The 18,838-nt window shown below is 39.8% G+C and overlaps 3 protein-coding genes across 3 annotated transcripts; all 3 read right to left on the minus strand.

Moving 5' to 3' along the window:
* Positions 1-69: 69 nt before the first annotated feature.
* noxo1a (NADPH oxidase organizer 1a) lies at positions 70-3,444 on the minus strand. The gene is made up of 8 exons (XM_082530801.1): positions 3,250-3,444; positions 3,067-3,147; positions 2,904-2,976; positions 2,617-2,800; positions 2,212-2,402; positions 2,032-2,139; positions 1,787-1,904; positions 70-1,262 (listed from the first exon to the last, which is right to left on the minus strand). Exons 1-8 carry the CDS (start codon positions 3,313-3,315, stop codon positions 497-499), a joined length of 1,587 nt encoding a protein of 528 aa, XP_082386927.1. The 5' UTR covers positions 3,316-3,444; the 3' UTR covers positions 70-496.
* A 1,492-nt stretch (positions 3,445-4,936) lies between these two features.
* On the minus strand, positions 4,937-12,272 carry gid4 (GID complex subunit 4 homolog). The gene is made up of 6 exons (XM_082529122.1): positions 11,890-12,272; positions 11,389-11,448; positions 10,473-10,580; positions 9,707-9,808; positions 9,480-9,610; positions 4,937-6,443 (listed from the first exon to the last, which is right to left on the minus strand). Exons 1-6 carry the CDS (start codon positions 12,112-12,114, stop codon positions 6,380-6,382), a joined length of 690 nt encoding a protein of 229 aa, XP_082385248.1. The 5' UTR covers positions 12,115-12,272; the 3' UTR covers positions 4,937-6,379.
* Positions 12,273-12,321: 49 nt separating this feature from the next.
* Positions 12,322-18,553, minus strand: drc3 (dynein regulatory complex subunit 3). Its single transcript, XM_082531580.1, has 13 exons — positions 18,493-18,553; positions 18,014-18,218; positions 17,804-17,920; positions 17,526-17,692; positions 17,296-17,442; positions 16,982-17,065; positions 16,485-16,822; positions 16,223-16,394; positions 15,995-16,126; positions 15,759-15,829; positions 15,376-15,499; positions 14,918-15,049; positions 12,322-14,455 (listed from the first exon to the last, which is right to left on the minus strand). Exons 2-13 carry the CDS (start codon positions 18,171-18,173, stop codon positions 14,360-14,362), a joined length of 1,740 nt encoding a protein of 579 aa, XP_082387706.1. The 5' UTR covers positions 18,174-18,218; positions 18,493-18,553; the 3' UTR covers positions 12,322-14,359.
* Between the last annotated feature and the right edge of the window lie 285 nt (positions 18,554-18,838).

Genomic DNA, 18,838 nt, shown 5'->3' on the forward strand with positions numbered 1-18,838 from the left:
CAACATTTTCCTTCTAACTTCATGTGTTTGAAACAAGGTTTAGATGTGAAACATGCCAAAACAAACAGGTTGAGTTCCCCAAAATGCTTTTATTCGCTCTCAGCTACTCAGTAACACGAGTGCACCCAGATCAGATAATGAAGTGTGTGTTTGTTGACTATTCGCACGCACAGGCGGCGGGATAGGCTGCGAAGGTTTTTCAACAGGAATTTAAACAACTTCCACACACTGGTATGCAGACAAACATTTACTTTTCCTGCAGTCAAAATGAGCAGAAGAGCCATCGTTTGTGGAATCTACACAGACTATATGCATATAAGGCACAACACAAGGCTTCCAGTATGGAAAATAAAACGAGGCATGTTAAATGATCGATTGGTCAAAGTGGTGATGATACAGGAGCCATCACATATTCATCTAATCATCTAAAACAAAAGAACAGTTGTTCTTCTGTACTTTTATCACTTCAACAGTGACAAAAATAAAGCTTTACTTTTCAAACAGGAACTTTATCGGCTGATGATCTCAGCTTGGGTGACAGAGCACCTTTTGCTGCATTCTTGCGGGTGACAGAAGTACACCGGGAGAGGATCTCCTGGGCGCCCGGTCTGGGTGGCACCTTGGGTATTTTGGGTGATTTGTAGAGCGTGGGATCAGAGACACTCGAGATCAGCCTCCCCCCTGGGCCGCTCGTTGGGCTGAGGGTGTTGCTCGTCCCCGGTGGAGGCGTGCGGCTGAGACGCAGCCATTCATCATTGGCAGTGGGGCTCAGGTTCAGGGACGAGTTAAAGCTGGAGTCGTCACTGAAGCTGAAGTCGGTGCTGTCGCTCATAAAGCTATCCTCACTATCCTCCGTCTGACTCCTGGAGAGGACGCGTTCTTCGTCCTCTCCATCCATCTTCACCGTGATCACGGGCGGAGGAGGGTGAGAGGGAGAGGTGGGTGAAGTGGAGATATCGGTAGCAGCACTGGTACTGTTTGCAGCAGGCTGTGCATGAGGTTGTTCAGACAAAACCTCAAGAGACACAGACCTCTGCCTACTCTCCGGCAGGATCAGGAGAGGTGACGAAGACCTTATGGGGGGATGTTGCAGCAGGCTTCCTTGGGAGAGGCTCAGTTGGGAGTGCTGTTCCAGATTCGAGGATGGAACGAGAAGGGAAGTGTGGCGGCGCTGATCCAGGTGATGGGAAGCGTTATGAATATGAGGGTAGCGGTGGGGCTGCAGTATCATGGTGGGAATGTAACCCATTTTCCCACTGGATCTGTTAGATGACAAGAATGAAGAAATCAAAGTAATTTAAAATTGGAAATCATGCATCGTTCTTTTATTTCCACATACATGGCTACATAACAAGTGTCAGGCCTTTTGTGAAACTTTAAGCCATGACAACCGATGTTATGAAAGAAATCCAGTTAAATCAGGCTGCGCTATGGTACAAAATTCTTCTATTTATTCTTTTTTAAATTCGGAAGAGATTTAAATTTCTTTTTCAAAGGAAATTACCATGAAAACATAATCGGTCATTAACTGTCTGTGCTTAAAATAGATTATTCATCTCATTTGAGTTGCCTCTGCTGATTGGTTGACAGGGCAGTAACACTCACTGAGCCTGTCTTTTCTTTTATCAGCTGTTCATCGTTGCGTACTAATGTTCATGCGACCCAACCTGTGTTTCTGGCTTTTTGGCAGTCACAGAGAAAGATCTGGGTGGCTGCAACTCTCATGGCTTGCAAGAATCTGTAACAAAATAACTTGAAATAAAAGTTTCAGCCCAGGCTAGAATACCTGACGAGCCACCAGCCATTTTCAGACTTCTGCAGGACTTCCACCACAGCACCTATGGTTACGGTCACCTCGTCAGTTTTGGTGGCCTTGTAGCTCTTGACTGCAGTGTAGAGTGCTCCTGGAGAGAGAATGAAGGATTAGACATAATGCTTTGCAATATGAATGATATTCACTGAATAAGGAAATACATAATGAGAGTGCAATGTCGTGAGAAAGGGTACAAGAAAAACTGTAGCTATGTGTACCTTTTTCAGGAATCTCCTCATGATCTTCATTATCATCATTTGTCCTCTCCAGATAGGGTGCAGGAAACCAGGCCATCCGCCTGTCTTCAGTCTCCACCAGCCACCATCCTGAATCACCAGAAACATGCATTTTACTGCTCACATTGAGTTATCCGTGTTAACTGAAAGCTGTCGGCTCACCTCCTTTGTCTTTGATGACCACATCGAGTTTGTCACCCTTGGCTACTTTCAAAGGTTTGTTCTTGGAGTCTTTGGTGTCATACGGGGCGACACACGTGTATGCTTCTGTGATAAACGGCTGGGTCACTTCACCGGCGTTTGCGTGAAGTCCTTCGCTTCTGAGTTCATCCTCCGGGGGCATGATGATGATGCTGAGGAGGAAGAGCAACACAGACGTGCACAATGTCAGAGTCATGCATTCATCTTGCATTATACATATTTATTTATGTACTCGTGCACTCAGAAGATTGAACCTGCAGATACAAGATTTTGCAAATGTTACGGTCCCTAAATTAGATCTGTGTGGGTAACTTTAACTAAAAGCTATTATAAAACATTTATTGTGTAATAAATGTTTAGCCGTACCCGTTTTTGGCAAAGTCCGGCTGCAGGTCCTGGTCTTTAGGGTTCAAGAACTGGATGAGCTCTGCAGACTGAGTCACTCGCTGGTCACAGGACAGGACTGCATTGCAATATTTCTGCAAATATTTCAGGCGCACCAGTGACTTGGTTGGGGCTTTCCCTCGACTTTTTTGCTTCACCCTCCCCTCTGAAATCCCAGAGAACGATTTTAGTTACAATCCCATCGGTCTGTAAGTGAACCATGCGATTCTTGTAAAGCAGCAAGTGTGGTCTACATGACCCGAACATACCTCGAAATCTGGGGACAATTCTGTCAGATTTTCTCAGCTTGTTTGCAGGTGGGAATGCTTTCTTCAGTTGTTTCTGTGAGAAATAATTTGAGTAACAAAACAAAAGTTACCTGGATATGTGCAACTTGGAAAAAACAAAAGAAAGAAGGTGTTTTATACTCACGTGCATTTTCATGAATTCTCGAAAACGTCTGTAAATCACAACACTGCTCTCGTCGGACCAAAGCACAGAAGTCTTGTAAAACTGGAAAAGAAAAGGCAGCTTTTCTCAGGAGAGGCACGCATTTTATTTAATAAAAATACCCACACATAGAACCAGGAAAGTGAAAAATCCTTTGCTGCTTACTTTGGTCTTTTCCTTCTGCAGTACTCCAACTAGATGGATGCTTATGGGATACTGCTTAGCCTCCATAATGACAGCACAGATGGGTGCTTGGGAGCTGCAGTCAAACTAGCTCAGCCTTTTCCAGGTATGTGACTGAAGCAGTGAGGCTCTGCAGGTGAATTTATGCTTCCTCCACCGGAGCAGGTGTGGCTCTGGTTTACGTAGGCAACCAGAGGGGGAAAATCTGCAGTTGTGTACATGCTGGAAATTCTTGCAAATTAGCTTTGGTGCATATCACACAAAATATATTTTCACAAAAAAGTTGAATTTATATTGATATTTATATAAAACTGCAGTTTTTGTTTTTTTTAGTGTTCATTTTTGAAAAAAGAACAGAATTTACTGATTTTCTCTCTCTTTCTTTCTTTGTTACACACACACACACACACACACACACACACACACACACACACACACACAGTTGTATTTCCATGACAGTGATTTACATTCATTTCCTGGAGACTTTGTCTAATCCAAATGTAAAGCTTAATGTTAATTTTGTTTGATAATATGTTGTGTGATGTTTCGTTCTGTGTAGCACTTTTTTTTTACAAGAAGAAAAAAAGTAGAATAAATTAAACACAGAAATGATCAAAAATATTTTTTATATATTAGAGGATCAATTTGCATGATCATGAAGATAATGAAGTAGCACAAATGACACATGTGGTGTAATGAAAAGAACAACTAGTGTTTGTAATGGTAGCGTTGCTAGTTTATTTTATTAATTTACAAAAATACCTGACAATATAGAGCACCACTTCTTTTAAATCCATACAGCTTTGATTCTGATATATAAATATGGATTTATTATGCACGCCTATGAAAGTGTTTTTTTTTTTTGTGTGAGTAATTATTGGATTTCCTGCTGTTGGTCTAAAACCAAAGACCATAAAGTATTGCTGCAAACAACTACTCATAACTAATTTCTTAAGAAAGAAACCACCATTGTTAAAGCCAGATGAGGAAGTTAGTGGGGGGGAAAATGGCATCTCTTTCCTTCTGTGGGCCGTAAATATTTCTTCCTGTCTTGAGGAATTTTGATCTGTGGCACGTAGGCCAACGTGGTGACAATTTTTGTTTTCTTTCTAGACTTTTATGTTCTTTGACTGTCATCAGCAGCCTGCGGATAACCCCCAAAGCAAAAATATTCATTTAGTCTCTGCCCATTTCATTCGGTTAAATGTTGTTTAAAAAAAATTAAATAAAAGCTGAAGCAGCTCAACATATATTTTATTTTCTCTTAGCATTTAACACTAAAGGAAGATCAAACCAGTGAAATGTTTAACAATGCAAAACTCTTTTATTTGACCAAGTCTTGATAAATAGCTTTCTCATGGTCACTGTGATACAGAGTTAGCATTAGTGACTACTTCCTCATTCAGTTCAGGCTGAAACAGAGGTGAGACTCAAACAATGGCTAACTTTGACTTTTCAGCACTTCCAGCATGTTAGAGGGACTACAAAGTGGGACTATTGCCCAAACAGCTAAACAACAGTATTGATATCGGCTGAGATGGTCACAAGAGAAAAGCAGTTTGGTTTGTGTGGTCAGCTACTGCTAGCTGCTGTTACATGTGATTCAGAATGTACCAAGTAATTGCTGTTATTATAAAACACTCTTTAAAGAGCAGCCAACCATACAAACATGTATCAAAGTTATTTATTTCTCCTCACAGCAGAGTTAGAATACACCATCTTTCATAAAACTTAATTACAGACTCCAAAATAAACATTTCTTCTACATTGCACATTTTACAGTTTTTTGTTAATCATGTAACAAGAGTCATTAGGATAGTAATATCTGCGATCTCCTCGCTTGAGTTAAAAGACTGTAGTGTGAATAGCATTCGCACATCAACTTATACCCGAGGTCTGACCTTTAGCTTAGCCAGATAACACACAGTTTCTCTCATATTATTAAATGTTCATGATTTCAAATAAAGCAACATTAATAAACTAGTCACCCATCTTAAAAACAGGAGCTTTACAGTTAAAATTGTAAGGCAGCAGGTTTTTCCTAAAGCATCAAAGGTGGTTTTATTCTTTTTCCATCAAGCTTTCACAACCACACACAGGTGCTTTTAAACATTACAGCAACACATTATTTGATTCTCCAATTTGTTACACTGCAGTCAGAGCTCTGCGTTCATTTTCTTGTGTTCAATCTGAAGTTTTCCAAACTCTTCCCAGAAATATTTTACTTGGCACAAACCCCCCCAAAAAACTTTCAATCTCAACTAGATTATGAGTCACTGGTTACAGTTGCTGTGCTTCAGGTTGATGGTTAGTATAATTAACCCCCCCCCCCTTACATTTTACTCCTGATTTAAAATAAATAAATCTCCCTTAAACAGAAGTGATCTGAAAATTAAAATAAAAACTAAAATTAAGTGGTGTAAGAAATTCGACCCATTATTAATCTTTGGCTTGCATAGATAAACACTTTACAAAGTTGAGATGATTTTTCAAAAAGCTGCAGCTTTTTACAAACAAGGTGTTCACTCATTTCCAGCTCATCCATATCAGGATTACTAAAATACATATTGCCTGAACATTACAGCAGCATACCATCCCTGATCATATAGAACCTGCATAAAAGCTCTCATGCATCTCTGCTTGTTGCGCGTCTAACACGTTAATCATCACAGGTCCTCAAAGATTTTGTATCTTTCAAATAAGATAAATATATTAAGCTTTACTCTTTTTTTCCCCAACTCTTAAAAGCAACACTTTGTCTTAACAGAAACAAATGGAGGAAATCTGTTTTGAACTACTGAGGAATTTTTTTTTTTTTTTTTTTTTTTTTTTTTTTAACAAGTGCAGGAAAAACAAACAAAACCAGAAAACAAATTTCAATCTGCCGCAGCAACTGTGAGAAAATTCCACGTCTCACAGATCTTCCTTATGGTTCTTCATCTGTGCCTTCTTTCTAGCAGTCCAGCAGAAGAGTGTCTGACCAGCTGTGTTTTTCCTTGCCAGTGAGGAAAATGGGTCACCTCCATTCTTGGCATTAAAGGATTCTCCATCCCGTTTAAGCACAGGGCAGCATGAACCTTCTTTTGTCACTCCACATCCCTGCGCAGCCACGTCACCGAAATTCGTAAATAGGCATACTGTGCTCTCGAATATGGTTCAGGCTTAAAGACTGGTACCTGCAGGAAATAAGTTGGAAAAACAAAACCAATCATGAGACATGTGTTCATGTGAAAAACTGCAAACTTAAAGTAACCGGCGCTACTTGGGTACTTTAAGACTCAGAAAACAAAGTTTTTGCAAATGGCGCAGATTCAGTTTTAATTTGAAAAAGTAAACTGGCAAAGAGAGAGACACTTCTGGAAACATTCCTGATAGGATCTCATCTGCTGCAATAATTAAGCCAAACATTGTGCACATTATACCACAATGTATCAGCGTTTAAGAATTTCGCCTGTAAAATGCCAGCTATGCCCTAAACATCAAGCATGGTTTGGGTAAAGAATCATACAGTGATCATTGTCTGCATGTTTGACTAAATTCTTTCTAAACCTGTAGGAGGAGGAGTCATTTTTGTCAATTGTGGGTGACTGATGCCTTGGGATGGAATAAGCCCATCAGTCCTTCGGCTGACTGAGTTAATAGTACAAATGGCAATTTTTATTTATATAGCACATTTAATTCTAAGTACAGTAAATGTGCTTCACACAGAGAGATTAGAAACATTACAACTTGTGTAGGTTTTACAATGCTTTCAGGCAGTAACGAGTGAAATGACAGCAATATGAGGCCATAACAAGTTATAGAAAAGAATACAAAGGACTGTTGAAAGCAATTTAAAACTTAAGGAAACATGAGGAAATATTATTACCTTCAGGAATTATATCAATGTTGTGTGAGTACACCTATTCAAATTGGGATGACTCCCTCTAGTGATACATAATAACCCTGATACTGTTCCAATTTATTCCCACTTTGCACCACCTCCCAATTTATATTTTTCTGCTATTATAGCCACCATATAGTCCTGGCTTACTTTCAGTAGCAAAGCATTTATTACCACTGCTACTCTTCCCCTTTACAATCCCAATACCAAAAAACTTGTACAAATGAATAAAAACAAACAGTGATTTGTAAATTTCAGAACAAAATGTTTGAACTGCACAAGTGTAACACTTAAATACTTTAACTCATTTTGAAGTTGATGTAACAACATGTCTGAAAAGTTCATCTAAGAGAGGCAAAGTTTCCCAGAAGCAAGGATGGTTGGAGCTTAGCAATCGACAGGAAACCGCATCTAGAAACTATTGAACAAATTCAGAAAAACGTTTCATAACACAGAATTGTGAAGACTGAATATCTGATTTACAGTATCATATCAAAGACTGAGAATCTGAAGAAATCAGCACACAAGACTAAAAATCATCAATTCATTTGTTTCTGCTTCTCTAATTCAGATTCAGATTGTGTTGAAGGTCAAGGAAATTGAAATACCTTTTGAAAAATAAGAAAGCTGGTCCTTATGACAAAAAAGGAGATTGACCACCTTGTTGTTGGCAATACTCTAACAAGCCAGCATCTCTCTGGTATATGAGTGCATTAGTGCCTATAATTGGCAGCTTGTACATCTGGAACAAGCACGATCAGTAGGGATGGGTACCGGTGTCCGGTGCCATCCTGACATAAACGGTAGTAACCAGACCGAAAAGCAGCGCACATTTCGGTGCTTTATTTCGGTGCTTTTTTTTCCTGAGCTGTGATACACTTTAGATTCTAGCCAATCATTTTACGTTTCCGAGGATAGTAGGCGGGGCCAGGTACGTACGTTCTGTTAGAGCAGAGCTACAGATTAAAAATGTCCAAGGCGAAGCGGTCAAAAGTCTGGCTGTACTTCATAGCAAAATATGCAAACTCAGCAGCCTGCAACAAGTGCTTTAAGCTGATACTGTGATACTGTCAAAGGAGGTAACACCTCGAATCTGATGAAACACCTGGCGACGCATAGCGTTTTTTTTAAAAGCCCAGAAATGCGCTGTATTTGATAGCTTGCTGCGAGACCTCACACCGAGCGCATCTACTGCGGGCGGGTTGCCTGTTATGCAACATCCCCCAAAAACACGAAGAGGAGAGTCCTGGCCCCTAGACCTGCCAGTGTAGCAGAAATGATGACGGATGATGGTGGCAGCAGCCGTTCTTCTCTGCGTGAGTAGCTAATTTACGTTGAGTAGGCTAACCACATTATTACATTAATGCATGTAAGGTGAACTAGCAAACATCATCATAGCTACATGCGGCTGTCCTCTTGTTTGATGGCAGATACTCCCTTCACCCTGGCTAAAAAGGCTAAAATGACCAAAGAAAAAGTGGAAAACAGTTAAACATGAGAGGTTTAGGACAAAGTTTGTGTTTTTTCCATTGTTTAAGCACTGCTTCCAGCCAAGAGTGATACCATATATGCCCCATAGCTGCAGAAAAGGCTAACATTGTTATATTTTTACAAAAAACAGCTGAACATGAGAGGTTTTTGGACCAATTTTGTGTTCTCCATTCTTTAAGCACCGGTTTGAGCACCGTTTGAGCACCGGCACCGTTTCAAAAGTACCGATTTGGCACCGGTATCGGATAAAACCTAAACGATACCCATCCCTAACGATCAGTGCTAAAAGGTATATGCGGGTTTTAGAACATATCCTCTCACCCATAAGTCTTTTCTCCCCACAGGAGGCCTTCAATATTTCAGCAAGACAATGCTAAACCATATACTGCATCAATTACAGCAGCATGGCTTCATAGTTGAAGAGTCCAGGTGCTGAACTGCCTGCCTGCAGTCCAGACCTTTCACCAACTAAAAACATTTGGCACATAGTGAAACAAAACGTACAACAAAGCCAACTCGGGCAGCTACAATTCTATGAAGACGAAAGCCCAGCAGCTGAACTTGTCTGTTCCAGGTAGTTTATAGAAGATTAAGAAAATAGGAGGCTACACATTGGTAAACACAGCCCTTTCTCAACTTTTGAGACGCGTTTCTGGCGTCAAATTACAAATGAGTTAATATTTTTCTTAAAATGGTACATTTGATCGTTTTATTTGTACTACTGTGAATAAAAGTTTACGATTTGCAAAATTTTACACAACATTCCAACAAACACATGGATGCAAAGTCACGCGGCTGAGGTGCATGTGTGAAAACTGTTTTAATGATTAGTAATTACCACTCTGAGCTCCGATGATAATAGTAACCCTCAATAGTGGCTGTGGACTTCTGGAAGCAGATGTAGTAGAAACCTGCAAAGGAGGCACCACTGATATCTTTGATCGTGTGGTCTGGAACTAGAAACTGCTCCTGAATGCACAACAAGAGCGGAGGTTAAAGTCTGACCCCAAGCTGAGAACATGCACAAATTAATTTCACAGCTAAAATGAATGACAGAGTGCCAACCTTCCACCTCATGAAGATATAGTCACTGTTTTCCAGTGCATCATAGTCAAAGTCATCAGAGTTGAAGTTCCTGGCATATTTGCAAAAAGCCTTAAACTTGCTCTGGTGACAAAACAGAAGAGCAGGAAATAAATACCAACATCTGCAACAGATCTTCTGACAGTAACCATTTGGATATAAAAGAGTTGGTAAACAGGTGTCAGCAATCACATTAATTAAAGCACTGCATCATTAGTAACACCTGTGCTACTCATACTCCTTAATATCAGGTCAAAAAACAAAAAAACAAAACTGTTGTGAAATAGGCTTTGTTTGATTCCCCTACTTTATCTTCTGCCATGTAGAAGATAAAGTAGGGGATAAAGTAGTATAAGTGTTAAATAACACAATAGGTGTTATTTAACACCCATTGTTAGCTGAAAAATCAGGAATGGCGAAGCAATGACCTCCACACACAACATTAGGAAAGGCTTTCCTGAAAGACATGAGGACACAAACTGCCCTCAAACTGGTTAGATAAGGAGCTGTGGCGACTTTAACTGTGCCCTTTTGAGAAAAAGCTGTGTCATGGTATCCAGTTTTCCAAGCTAGAGAAAACTGACACATGTCCAAAAACTTAAAAATCAATGATGAAGAAAACTAAAAGCACATTGTTCGTTCACATGCACTTTAATGATCAAGTACTACTTCTTTGATCATTGTAAAATTATTAACAGCACTTCCTGCAGCAGTTAAAATCAGTAAATTAAAAATCAGCAGGACTTACCCAGTGTTTTTTATCCACATCCTCATCCGCATCCCACTTTCTAGTTAAAAATGGCCTCTTCCGGCTGATCATTTCTCCAGCGAAGAACGTTGTTAGAGTCGGATACTCCTGCCAGACACAGAATGAATTAGGAGGGAAAGATAAAACGGGACTGTTCGCAACGTGATTTGGTACTCGTTTTAAAACTGCATTTATCCTGCACTGTGCAAACAGCCTATTCAAATGTCCAGATTTCCTGTGATTTACATGTTGATGGGCAGGGCTTAAGCTTCAGGATCAGCAGAATAGATGTAGTGCATTATTCCTTTTCATCTGGCTGCTTTCACAATTTCTTAAAATATGGTACTGTATAACATATAAAAATAATAAAGCAGCATTAAGAGGAATGCTCCCTTGCTTTAATTTTCTCATGGATACCAGGTGAGCTTTAATACAACTCCTTCACTCACAACCTGACTTCTCTTCTTTCACTCACTCTGCCAAAGCTGAACTTTAACCCAAGATCCCCCTGACCTTTTTGCTTCCATATGTTACATAATGTAATGGGTATACAGCTGACACTTGAGCTTAAGCATGTGTGGTTAGCCCTAAAGGCCTCACATCTAGCCAAATCTACTTTGCTTAAGTTGAATGAATGGGATTGTTCTAGGGAAAGTTTTAAAAAAAGAGGAGTTGGTTGATGCAACCAAGCTGGCCATTATTTAACTAAAGTTAAACTTGGCTCTTCTTTTACTCATAAGTTGATTGATTACATTTTTAAGATTTTTTGCTTTTGAAGTGGAAACGTTGTGAACCACTGGTCTAATGTACTCTGTCACATTGCAGTCTGCTTAAAGCGAGTGGAAACCAGTCAGTGGAACGACTTCAAAAGAATAAAGGTCAGTCTTACTACTCATGATGTAGCTGGGAGACTTACCTCAGTCAGGCCATTGATTTTCAGGTAGCCACACAAATACGAGTCCTCTACAGTCACATGCTGAGAAAGACAGAACACATATTTTACTGATGGTTCCACATGACGAGCACAAAATCCTTCATGGTAACAAGAAAACTGTCTGTAAGTTGGTGGGAAAGCTCACCGAGATGGGAAATATTATATTAGCTGTGTCAACACCAGCTGCTATATTAATACTGCAATTTAGGTAGCTTTGAGGGGGGGGGGGGGGGGGGTTAAACGCCAACTTGTCTGTGAAACATCGGTTTTTAAAGCCAAGTTGTCCCAAATTCAAACTCCAAAAGAAGACATAAGGTCATTAAGCTAGCTCAAAATTTGCTCAACATGTAGGAAAAGCAACAAAAAACAAAAAATGAGCTAATGAAGCTAACATCTGGAAAGATAGCAAGTTAGCAACTATGGATGCACAGAGTCTACTCATATGCAGACTTTGTATATAACTATACAGGACCACAAAATTACCTGCAAGACCACCTCAACGTCGTACGAGTTGCCTTTACTCTTCTGGTATCCACGAAACTGTGCGCCGCTGTACAGAAGCGAGGTGGCCACCCCCGGCTGGTGGGTGTTGATCGGGGCAGGGGGGACGAGAGAGGCCGAGGATGGGCAGGCCGATCGGGTGGTGCCGCGGTACTCTGCTCGGACAGGCATGACGAGCGATAAGGTGCCACCGTCAGCAACCGTCATGAGCTTTGTCACCGGGAACACCGCAGTTGCAGAGAGAAAAAGTGGGTGCTGAGACAGGAGGGCCTGTCAGCTACGTAAATTCTCAGAGCTCCAAAACTTCGCTCAAATGAAAACCTAGTCCGAGAACTCGCTTCTGCCAAACGCCTCTTCCCTGAATTTGATTGGCTGGGAACTGGCGCGCGGCTGCTTCAGCTGGATTCTTATTGGAAAAGGCACCGAAAGTTGTTCTGGGTATTGTATTCAAATCTCACGCAGTTCAAGATTTTTTTCTTTTAACAGTAGCTTTATTTATACACTTTAACACAGACAGCGACCAACTCACGTTTGCATGATTTAGTGCTGAAGTGCTGAAATCACACATAGAATCATACAATATTTTAGAAAGTGTTGAGATCAATTAAGGTTAATTCACAGCAGTTCAATTACATAATAAACAAAAGAGCAGAATGGTCAACGGCTCACCAATCTGGAAAAAAACAGTGTATACAAATTGTGTAACAATTTCAGTTCCATAACATGCAATTGTAAAGACTAAATATCTCTTCATCTACAGCACATAAAATCATCAAAAGATTCAGAGAAAATCTCTGCCCAAGAGACAAGGCTCAAAATCACTGCATTACACACAGGTGCTATTCCAGTGCATGGACTCAGGAACGCTTCCCAAAAAAACATAATTTGCTGTACCGTCCACAAATACAGGTTAAACATCCATGATGGAAAAAAGAAGACACGTTATTCACATACACCACTGTCTTTTCTAGACTAATGCTCATTTACAGTGCTGTGAAAAACTATTTTCCTCCTTTCTGATTTATACCAATATATTAGTTTATTCATGCCAACAGTCAAACATGGTGGTGGTAGTGTGGATGGTCTGGGGCAGCTTGTGGCCATGATGTCTTCATCAGTACATTTGGTTCTATGTAAAAAAAAATGTCCACTTGGGTGTTTCCTAAGTCAGGAATATCAGTGGATGATGTAGGGTGGTGGGAAGAAATGGGGCAGGGGTAGGGGTGGGGGTCAGGGGGATGAAAGCAAGAGATGTTTGCAAACAGTCTCTGACAAAAAAATAACATCAACAAACAAACTTGTGAATACATTACTGCATTGCACACTGACCAAAATTTTCCACGTGTGGGACTAATAAAGGTTTATCTTATCTTACATTTTTCCTCTTCCAATGCTTTCCAGGCTTCCTGTAATTTGATCTCTATATTTTCAACATTCTTTGTATTTTGCATTGCCTTTGCTGTCTCTTGCATTTTTTTCTCCTTCTTAAGTGCTTTTTGAGCTTCTAACAATGCCTTCTTTACATTTTCAGTCTCATTTCTTGCCTCCTGTTTACCCCCTTTTCTTCCTCAAGTGTTTTCTGGACATTCAATAACTCCTTCTTTAGCTGTTCAGCTTCCTTCTTTGCATTCTCCAGTTCGTTTGTTGCCTCCTGCCTTTTACTTTTCTCCTCTTCAAGCGCTTTAAGGACTTCCTGTAATTCTTTCTTGGCATTTTCCGCTTCCCGTTTTGTGTTTTGAAGTTTCTTTTTTGCCATCTGTGTTACACTTTTCTCCTCTTCAAATACTTTCTGCACTTCCAACAGTTGTTTTGTATTTTTGCTTGCTGCTTTCTCCTTTTCTTCCCTTTCTGTGCTTTCTTGACATTCAGCACTTCCCGCTTTGCACTTATAACTTTCTTCTCTTTATTTTCTATTCAATTTCTTTGACCTACGACCTCCACTTTTCACTTCTTCAAGGGCTTTTGGATTTTAAGATTCCTTGTTTACTCTCCACCGTTTTGCTTATCTTTCCTTGGTCGTTTTGGCCTTTTCACCAATAAATGAATCTTTTACAGAGAAATTCAGGGCAATTGATGTTGTCTTATCTGAATTTGTTTGTAGTGAACTGCAGTTTTCTTTGTTGTGAGCAGAGGTGGTTGTATAGATGCCTTTCCTTCCCCCAAAGGGGATTTGTGTCTCTGCCTGGAACTGAACCAGCAACCTTTCATTTGCAGAACGAGTGTGCAAGTACATCACAGAGCCACTGTGATAAATACACACACACAAAACAGAGAAATCAGAAAGGGGTTAAATACTTTTTCACAGCACAGTAGCTCATGCCCCGAGTATAGGTTCTTGCTCTGTATCTTTTTTTCTCTTTTAGCGGTAGTGTTTGAACCCTCATTTGTGAATACAACTGTATTCACTGACAGTGGTTTTTGAAGTGTTCTTGAGGCCACCAAGTGGTTTCCACTATATCAACTCCTCCAGCTGCTCCCTCAAATTATCCACATATCTGTGGATGTCTGAGATGTTCATGCGGTTCCGCTTCAGTTCCTCATCTCGTATCTGTAAAAAGCAACAAAGCCATCAAACAAATAAATAGTCTTTGATCAAAGAAATATTAAAATAGAGTGCAAAGGTCTTGAGTCCCCCTCTCATTTCTTTATATTTTGCTAAGAAAATGGGAAATGCATGCAGTGATTTATTGAAAGGCGTAAAAAACAACTGGAAAACAAAGCAGAGCCTGAAAATCAGTATTTATTATGTCCACCTTTATTCTTCAACAGTTTGAACTCTCTTAGTCGTAGTTTTCAGGAATAGTTGAAGGACATTCAAATCTCTTCTTTGGATTCTGTTCTCTCAAGAAACACTATTGGAAATCCTACAGAACTACTGCTCAAGATCACTTAAAAAATACAAAAAGATTTGGTTACTTGGAAGCAACATATAAAGAAATGACGGTAAGTACAAGATTTATATGTCGACTTTACATTAGACTGTTTGTTTAATGTAATTTCAGTTCTCTACCCCCTTAATGAGGGCCTCCTTCCAGGCACTGATGCCTGTAGTCAGCTGAGTCTCTCGGTCATTGATCTTCAGGAGGTGGTTATTGTGGGCTGTGGCCAGTGCATCTATCACTGCATCTCTGTCTTCAAACAGCTAAAATATAAAACATAGGAGTGACAGAATGAGGCCTTGATACTGTTAGCGCACCATGTTTTAAGCTCACCTGAAGAAATATATTATACTTGATCTGGAATTGAAAAAAATATAATGCAGTTTTTGTATTTTCTTTGATTCTTTTTCTTTTTTCACTCTTTGAAAACTACACGCAATGATCTGCACCCTCTATTCATGCACAGTTATCTGTTAGATTAACAAAGACCAGAACAGAGACAGAAACTTGCAGGGTTTTTTTTTTCAGCCATATATTTGTAACCATATATTTTGTAATACCAGTTTGGCTTATAAAGGACGACACTGACCATTATAACATCATCTGGCAAGTCCTCCTTCCGGGCGTCTCTGGCCACTGTCTGCAAGATTTTAGCAGCAACTATTTGCATCTTCTGATAATAGTCATCTTCAAGATCTCGACAGTGGGAGAACGTATTGTTTTGTTAAAGAAATCACTCACACAGGAAAACATCTGTTTGATTAAACCCCATTAAACCCTCATTTGTGCTACGACACTCTGGTGAGTTGATGAACCACTTTCTTCTGCTTATCCAGTTTAAGGTTGCAGGGACAGGTCACCAGTGAGTCGGAGTGCTCATGACTATATAATTACTAGCATACAGTAATGAGTGTTTTTAGAATGTTTTTGAGGCAGTTCTGTTATTTTCCTGTAAAAAAAAAAAAAGGATATATCCCCTGTGCGATTTCACTGAAGTGTCTAACCATGTCTGAGATTCTGCTCTCAAAAGTTTTGATCTTCTCCTAAAATGACCAAGCAGCATCACTTTGATTAAATGTGAAACACAGACATACAGTCTCATGACATATCAAGTATTTTAACATAATTTATAAAATAAGAAATTTCATGAGATTTCATTGAGATATTTTACAAATTATACAAGTGTACAAACTCTAGCATACACTAACCTCCATCTCGCTGACCAGCTGAAACTCCAGTGTCATGAGGTTTTTACAGAGCCGGTTAATTTCACCATTGCAGTGGTCAATCTTGACTTTGCGTACCTCTGGGTCTGATAACTGCTGCAACTCTTCTGTCCGCTTTAAAGGAGAAAACACAAAATATCATCTCATGCTGAGTCACTGCATTCATGTAAATCACTGTGCACACGGAAAAGGCGATTGCTCCCTGCTTGCCTCTTTGTGTTCATGATTAAACTTTGCTAACATCTGCGACGCCTTCTCCTGGCAGTCTGTCACAGCCTTTTCTTGGCAACTGAAGAAAGACTTCACCTCTGTCTCCCTTCGTTTGTGCTCAGCCAAGCCCCTTTCAAATAACTGTGTACACAGCTCCCCCATTTGGTGCTCAAATGTAAGTGCAAGGTCAAGGAACCAAAAGGAATGATTGGTTTAGCCTGTACTATGACAATAATAACAATGCACGCATGGATCAGGAAACCAGGATGATAAAAGATATCTTTGAATCAGAGAATCCACTCCTGGTGCACAGTGCAGTGTTTGTGCTTTTGGATCATCTTTAAACATGGTCTTAAACAGAGAAGAGCCATTAAGGAACTCCACAAAGGCATCCTTCACAAAAAACAACAAAAAAGAAAACATAAGTGTCAGACTGTATGTATACAAATCAACAGATGAGTCACAAAAAAAAGATAGTACTCGGTGTAATTTTAGCTCAGCTTCGTGTCTTTGTCGAGCCTCATCAGCCTGGTGTAGCTCCAGCTCTTCAAGTCTCATTTTCTCAAGGACATAGTGATATTTGATAGATGCTTCCTTTCTCTGTACGTACACAGAAATAAAATTTTGTTACTCTGCATCAACCAGCAATTCTTAAATGCACATGAGGATGACTTTCAAACAAGCTTGGGTACAGTCAGCTTTACTGTTACATCTGTCTCCCTCTCATTCACACACATACTCTGTTTTGCTTCTGCTGACCTTCCTTCTTCTCTCTAGCACACCTCCATTTCTCCAGACTCTCTTCCACCTGCTCGCTACTCTCACTACGGATCCCATTTTCATCTGCAAACATCGTAGTCAACCTGTCCATCACCACTGCAAACAAAAAGGGGCTCAGGTGTAATCCTATCCCCATCTTGAACTAATGTGTCACTCCTTCTGCACACCTCACCACTGTCTCACTGTCCTCATACATGTCCTAGGCTTGGGTATACTCATACTCTGTAAATGTGTATGTAAATGCTACTTTAAAGGTAAGCGCAGAACAAAATGTAGATTGGGTTTGCACTTACTGTCTTCTGGTCAAGTATTCTGGAGTCTAGGAACATCAGCTTTGGAAAGTAGGCAGCGATGAAAAATCTGTAATCACCCTCGTTTAGGAAAGGATTTCCAAACAGGTTGAACGCTGCCAGGTTCTTGAACTTCCTGAGGTAGAGCACCTTTGAAATGCATTAGGTTAATTAAACAGTATCACATGAATGTTTCCCCATACTTGCATGGCAAATGCAGAAACGTTTCTTACATTATCCAACTGCCCAATTAGGTTGTTTGAAATGAAGAAGTGAGTTAGGTTCTCAAGTGTGTCCATATTTTCAATGACAGAGATTTTGTTGTTGGATAGATTCAGCACTTCAAGCTTCTGCACACACTCCAGACCCTCTATTTTCTCAATCTGGTTGAATGACAGATCTGAGGGACACATTCGAAATGACTCTCATCATTACCAGTAGATTCTGAGCTGATATAAGATGGCAGTGCCTACACATCATTTGGTCAACAAGAACAAACTTTGTATCTTACTAAGCCACGTCAGATTAATCAGATGGTCCAGTCCCTGGATCTTTTCTATAGCATTGTTATTTAACTCAAGTTTGGACAAAGATGAGAAGTCCCATAAGTGATCAATCCTCAGGATGTCTGAAAATGTATAAAAAAGCATCCTCTCACTCAAACAAAATCAGCATGCTAAACATTGCTACATTCCTCATCACCTTCATGATTTCCCCTTACTTTTGTACTCCAGTCTTAATTTCTGGACTTCATTAAAGTGGATTTGGCTCGCATCTGGAAAACGCAGGATGTGATCTGGTTTAAACTGTTCATGCACAGCATGCTGCAGGATCTCTTTGTCCATCGACGTGGGCTCAGAGATAATATATTCCGAGCTCATGCTGCTGTTTTGTGACCGGAGACAGACTTGGCATCACTTTACACTCTGATAAAAAAAGAAAAAAGAAAAATATGTCATTAAAAACAAACAAAACTTAAGAAACCAGGGAGGGGGTAAATGCTTTTTCACATCATTGTATGCAAATTTGAGGATATTGCTCTGAATATACTGCCAAACACCGTCATTGGCTCTCTAAGAAATAAATAAATGAATTTAGCCAAAGCCAAACCTAACTACTGCTGTTTTTGTCACCGTAAAACGCTTAAAAATACAGAAAACCAGCTGGTGTTATCGATAAATTCAGTATGCCGCTACTTACCCCTGTTGTTTACGCTCAGTTACATAGCAACAGGTTCATTTTAAGCTGCATTCAAGTACTTGATCCCGTTGAAAAAGGCATCAACCTGAGACAAGACTCTGTAAGAGTTTTGCTTTAACCATAAATTCTGTCTTTTAAGTCTGAGGTTATCTTGTAATGTACATGTATGTCTTATATTCATAAAAGCACCACAAGTCGAAATTGTGTTTAGTTGGGATCACACATTTTGTGAATTTTTTTGGGGGGTAGGTAGCTTTTTCAAGATATGAGCTATTTATAGTCAACAACAATGAACGTTCATTTTTTATATTCCAAGGATTTAATCCTTGTCTGCATTGTTTTTATT

This window comes from Aulonocara stuartgranti (assembly GCF_965226115.1).
Source record: "Aulonocara stuartgranti genome assembly, chromosome: 4".
NCBI lineage: Eukaryota > Metazoa > Chordata > Actinopteri > Cichliformes > Cichlidae > Aulonocara > Aulonocara stuartgranti.

Excerpts from the sequence above, each read along its gene's own strand:
- drc3 (XM_082531580.1), bottom strand. The coding sequence starts at position 18,173 with ATGAGCTCGGAATATATTATCTCTGAGCCCACGTCGATGGACAAAGAG. Across the intron at positions 17,443-17,525 it reads TAATTGGGCAGTTGGATAAT|GTGCTCTACCTCAGGAAGTT; the intron begins GTAAGAAACGTT and ends TGCATTTCAAAG. Across the intron at positions 14,456-14,917 it reads AGGAGGCCCTCATTAAGGGG|ATACGAGATGAGGAACTGAA; the intron begins GTAGAGAACTGA and ends TGCTTTTTACAG.
- gid4 (XM_082529122.1), bottom strand. The coding sequence starts at position 12,114 with ATGACGGTTGCTGACGGTGGCACCTTATCGCTCGTCATGCCTGTCCGA. Across the intron at positions 11,449-11,889 it reads ACGTTGAGGTGGTCTTGCAG|CATGTGACTGTAGAGGACTC; the intron begins GTAATTTTGTGG and ends TGTCTTTCTCAG. Across the intron at positions 6,444-9,479 it reads TATCATCGGAGCTCAGAGTG|GTACCAGTCTTTAAGCCTGA; the intron begins GTAATTACTAAT and ends TATTTCCTGCAG.
- noxo1a (XM_082530801.1), bottom strand. The coding sequence starts at position 3,315 with ATGGAGGCTAAGCAGTATCCCATAAGCATCCATCTAGTTGGAGTACTG. Across the intron at positions 3,148-3,249 it reads TGCAGAAGGAAAAGACCAAA|TTTTACAAGACTTCTGTGCT; the intron begins GTAAGCAGCAAA and ends TTTCTTTTCCAG. Across the intron at positions 2,801-2,903 it reads AATTGTCCCCAGATTTCGAG|AGGGGAGGGTGAAGCAAAAA; the intron begins GTATGTTCGGGT and ends CTGGGATTTCAG.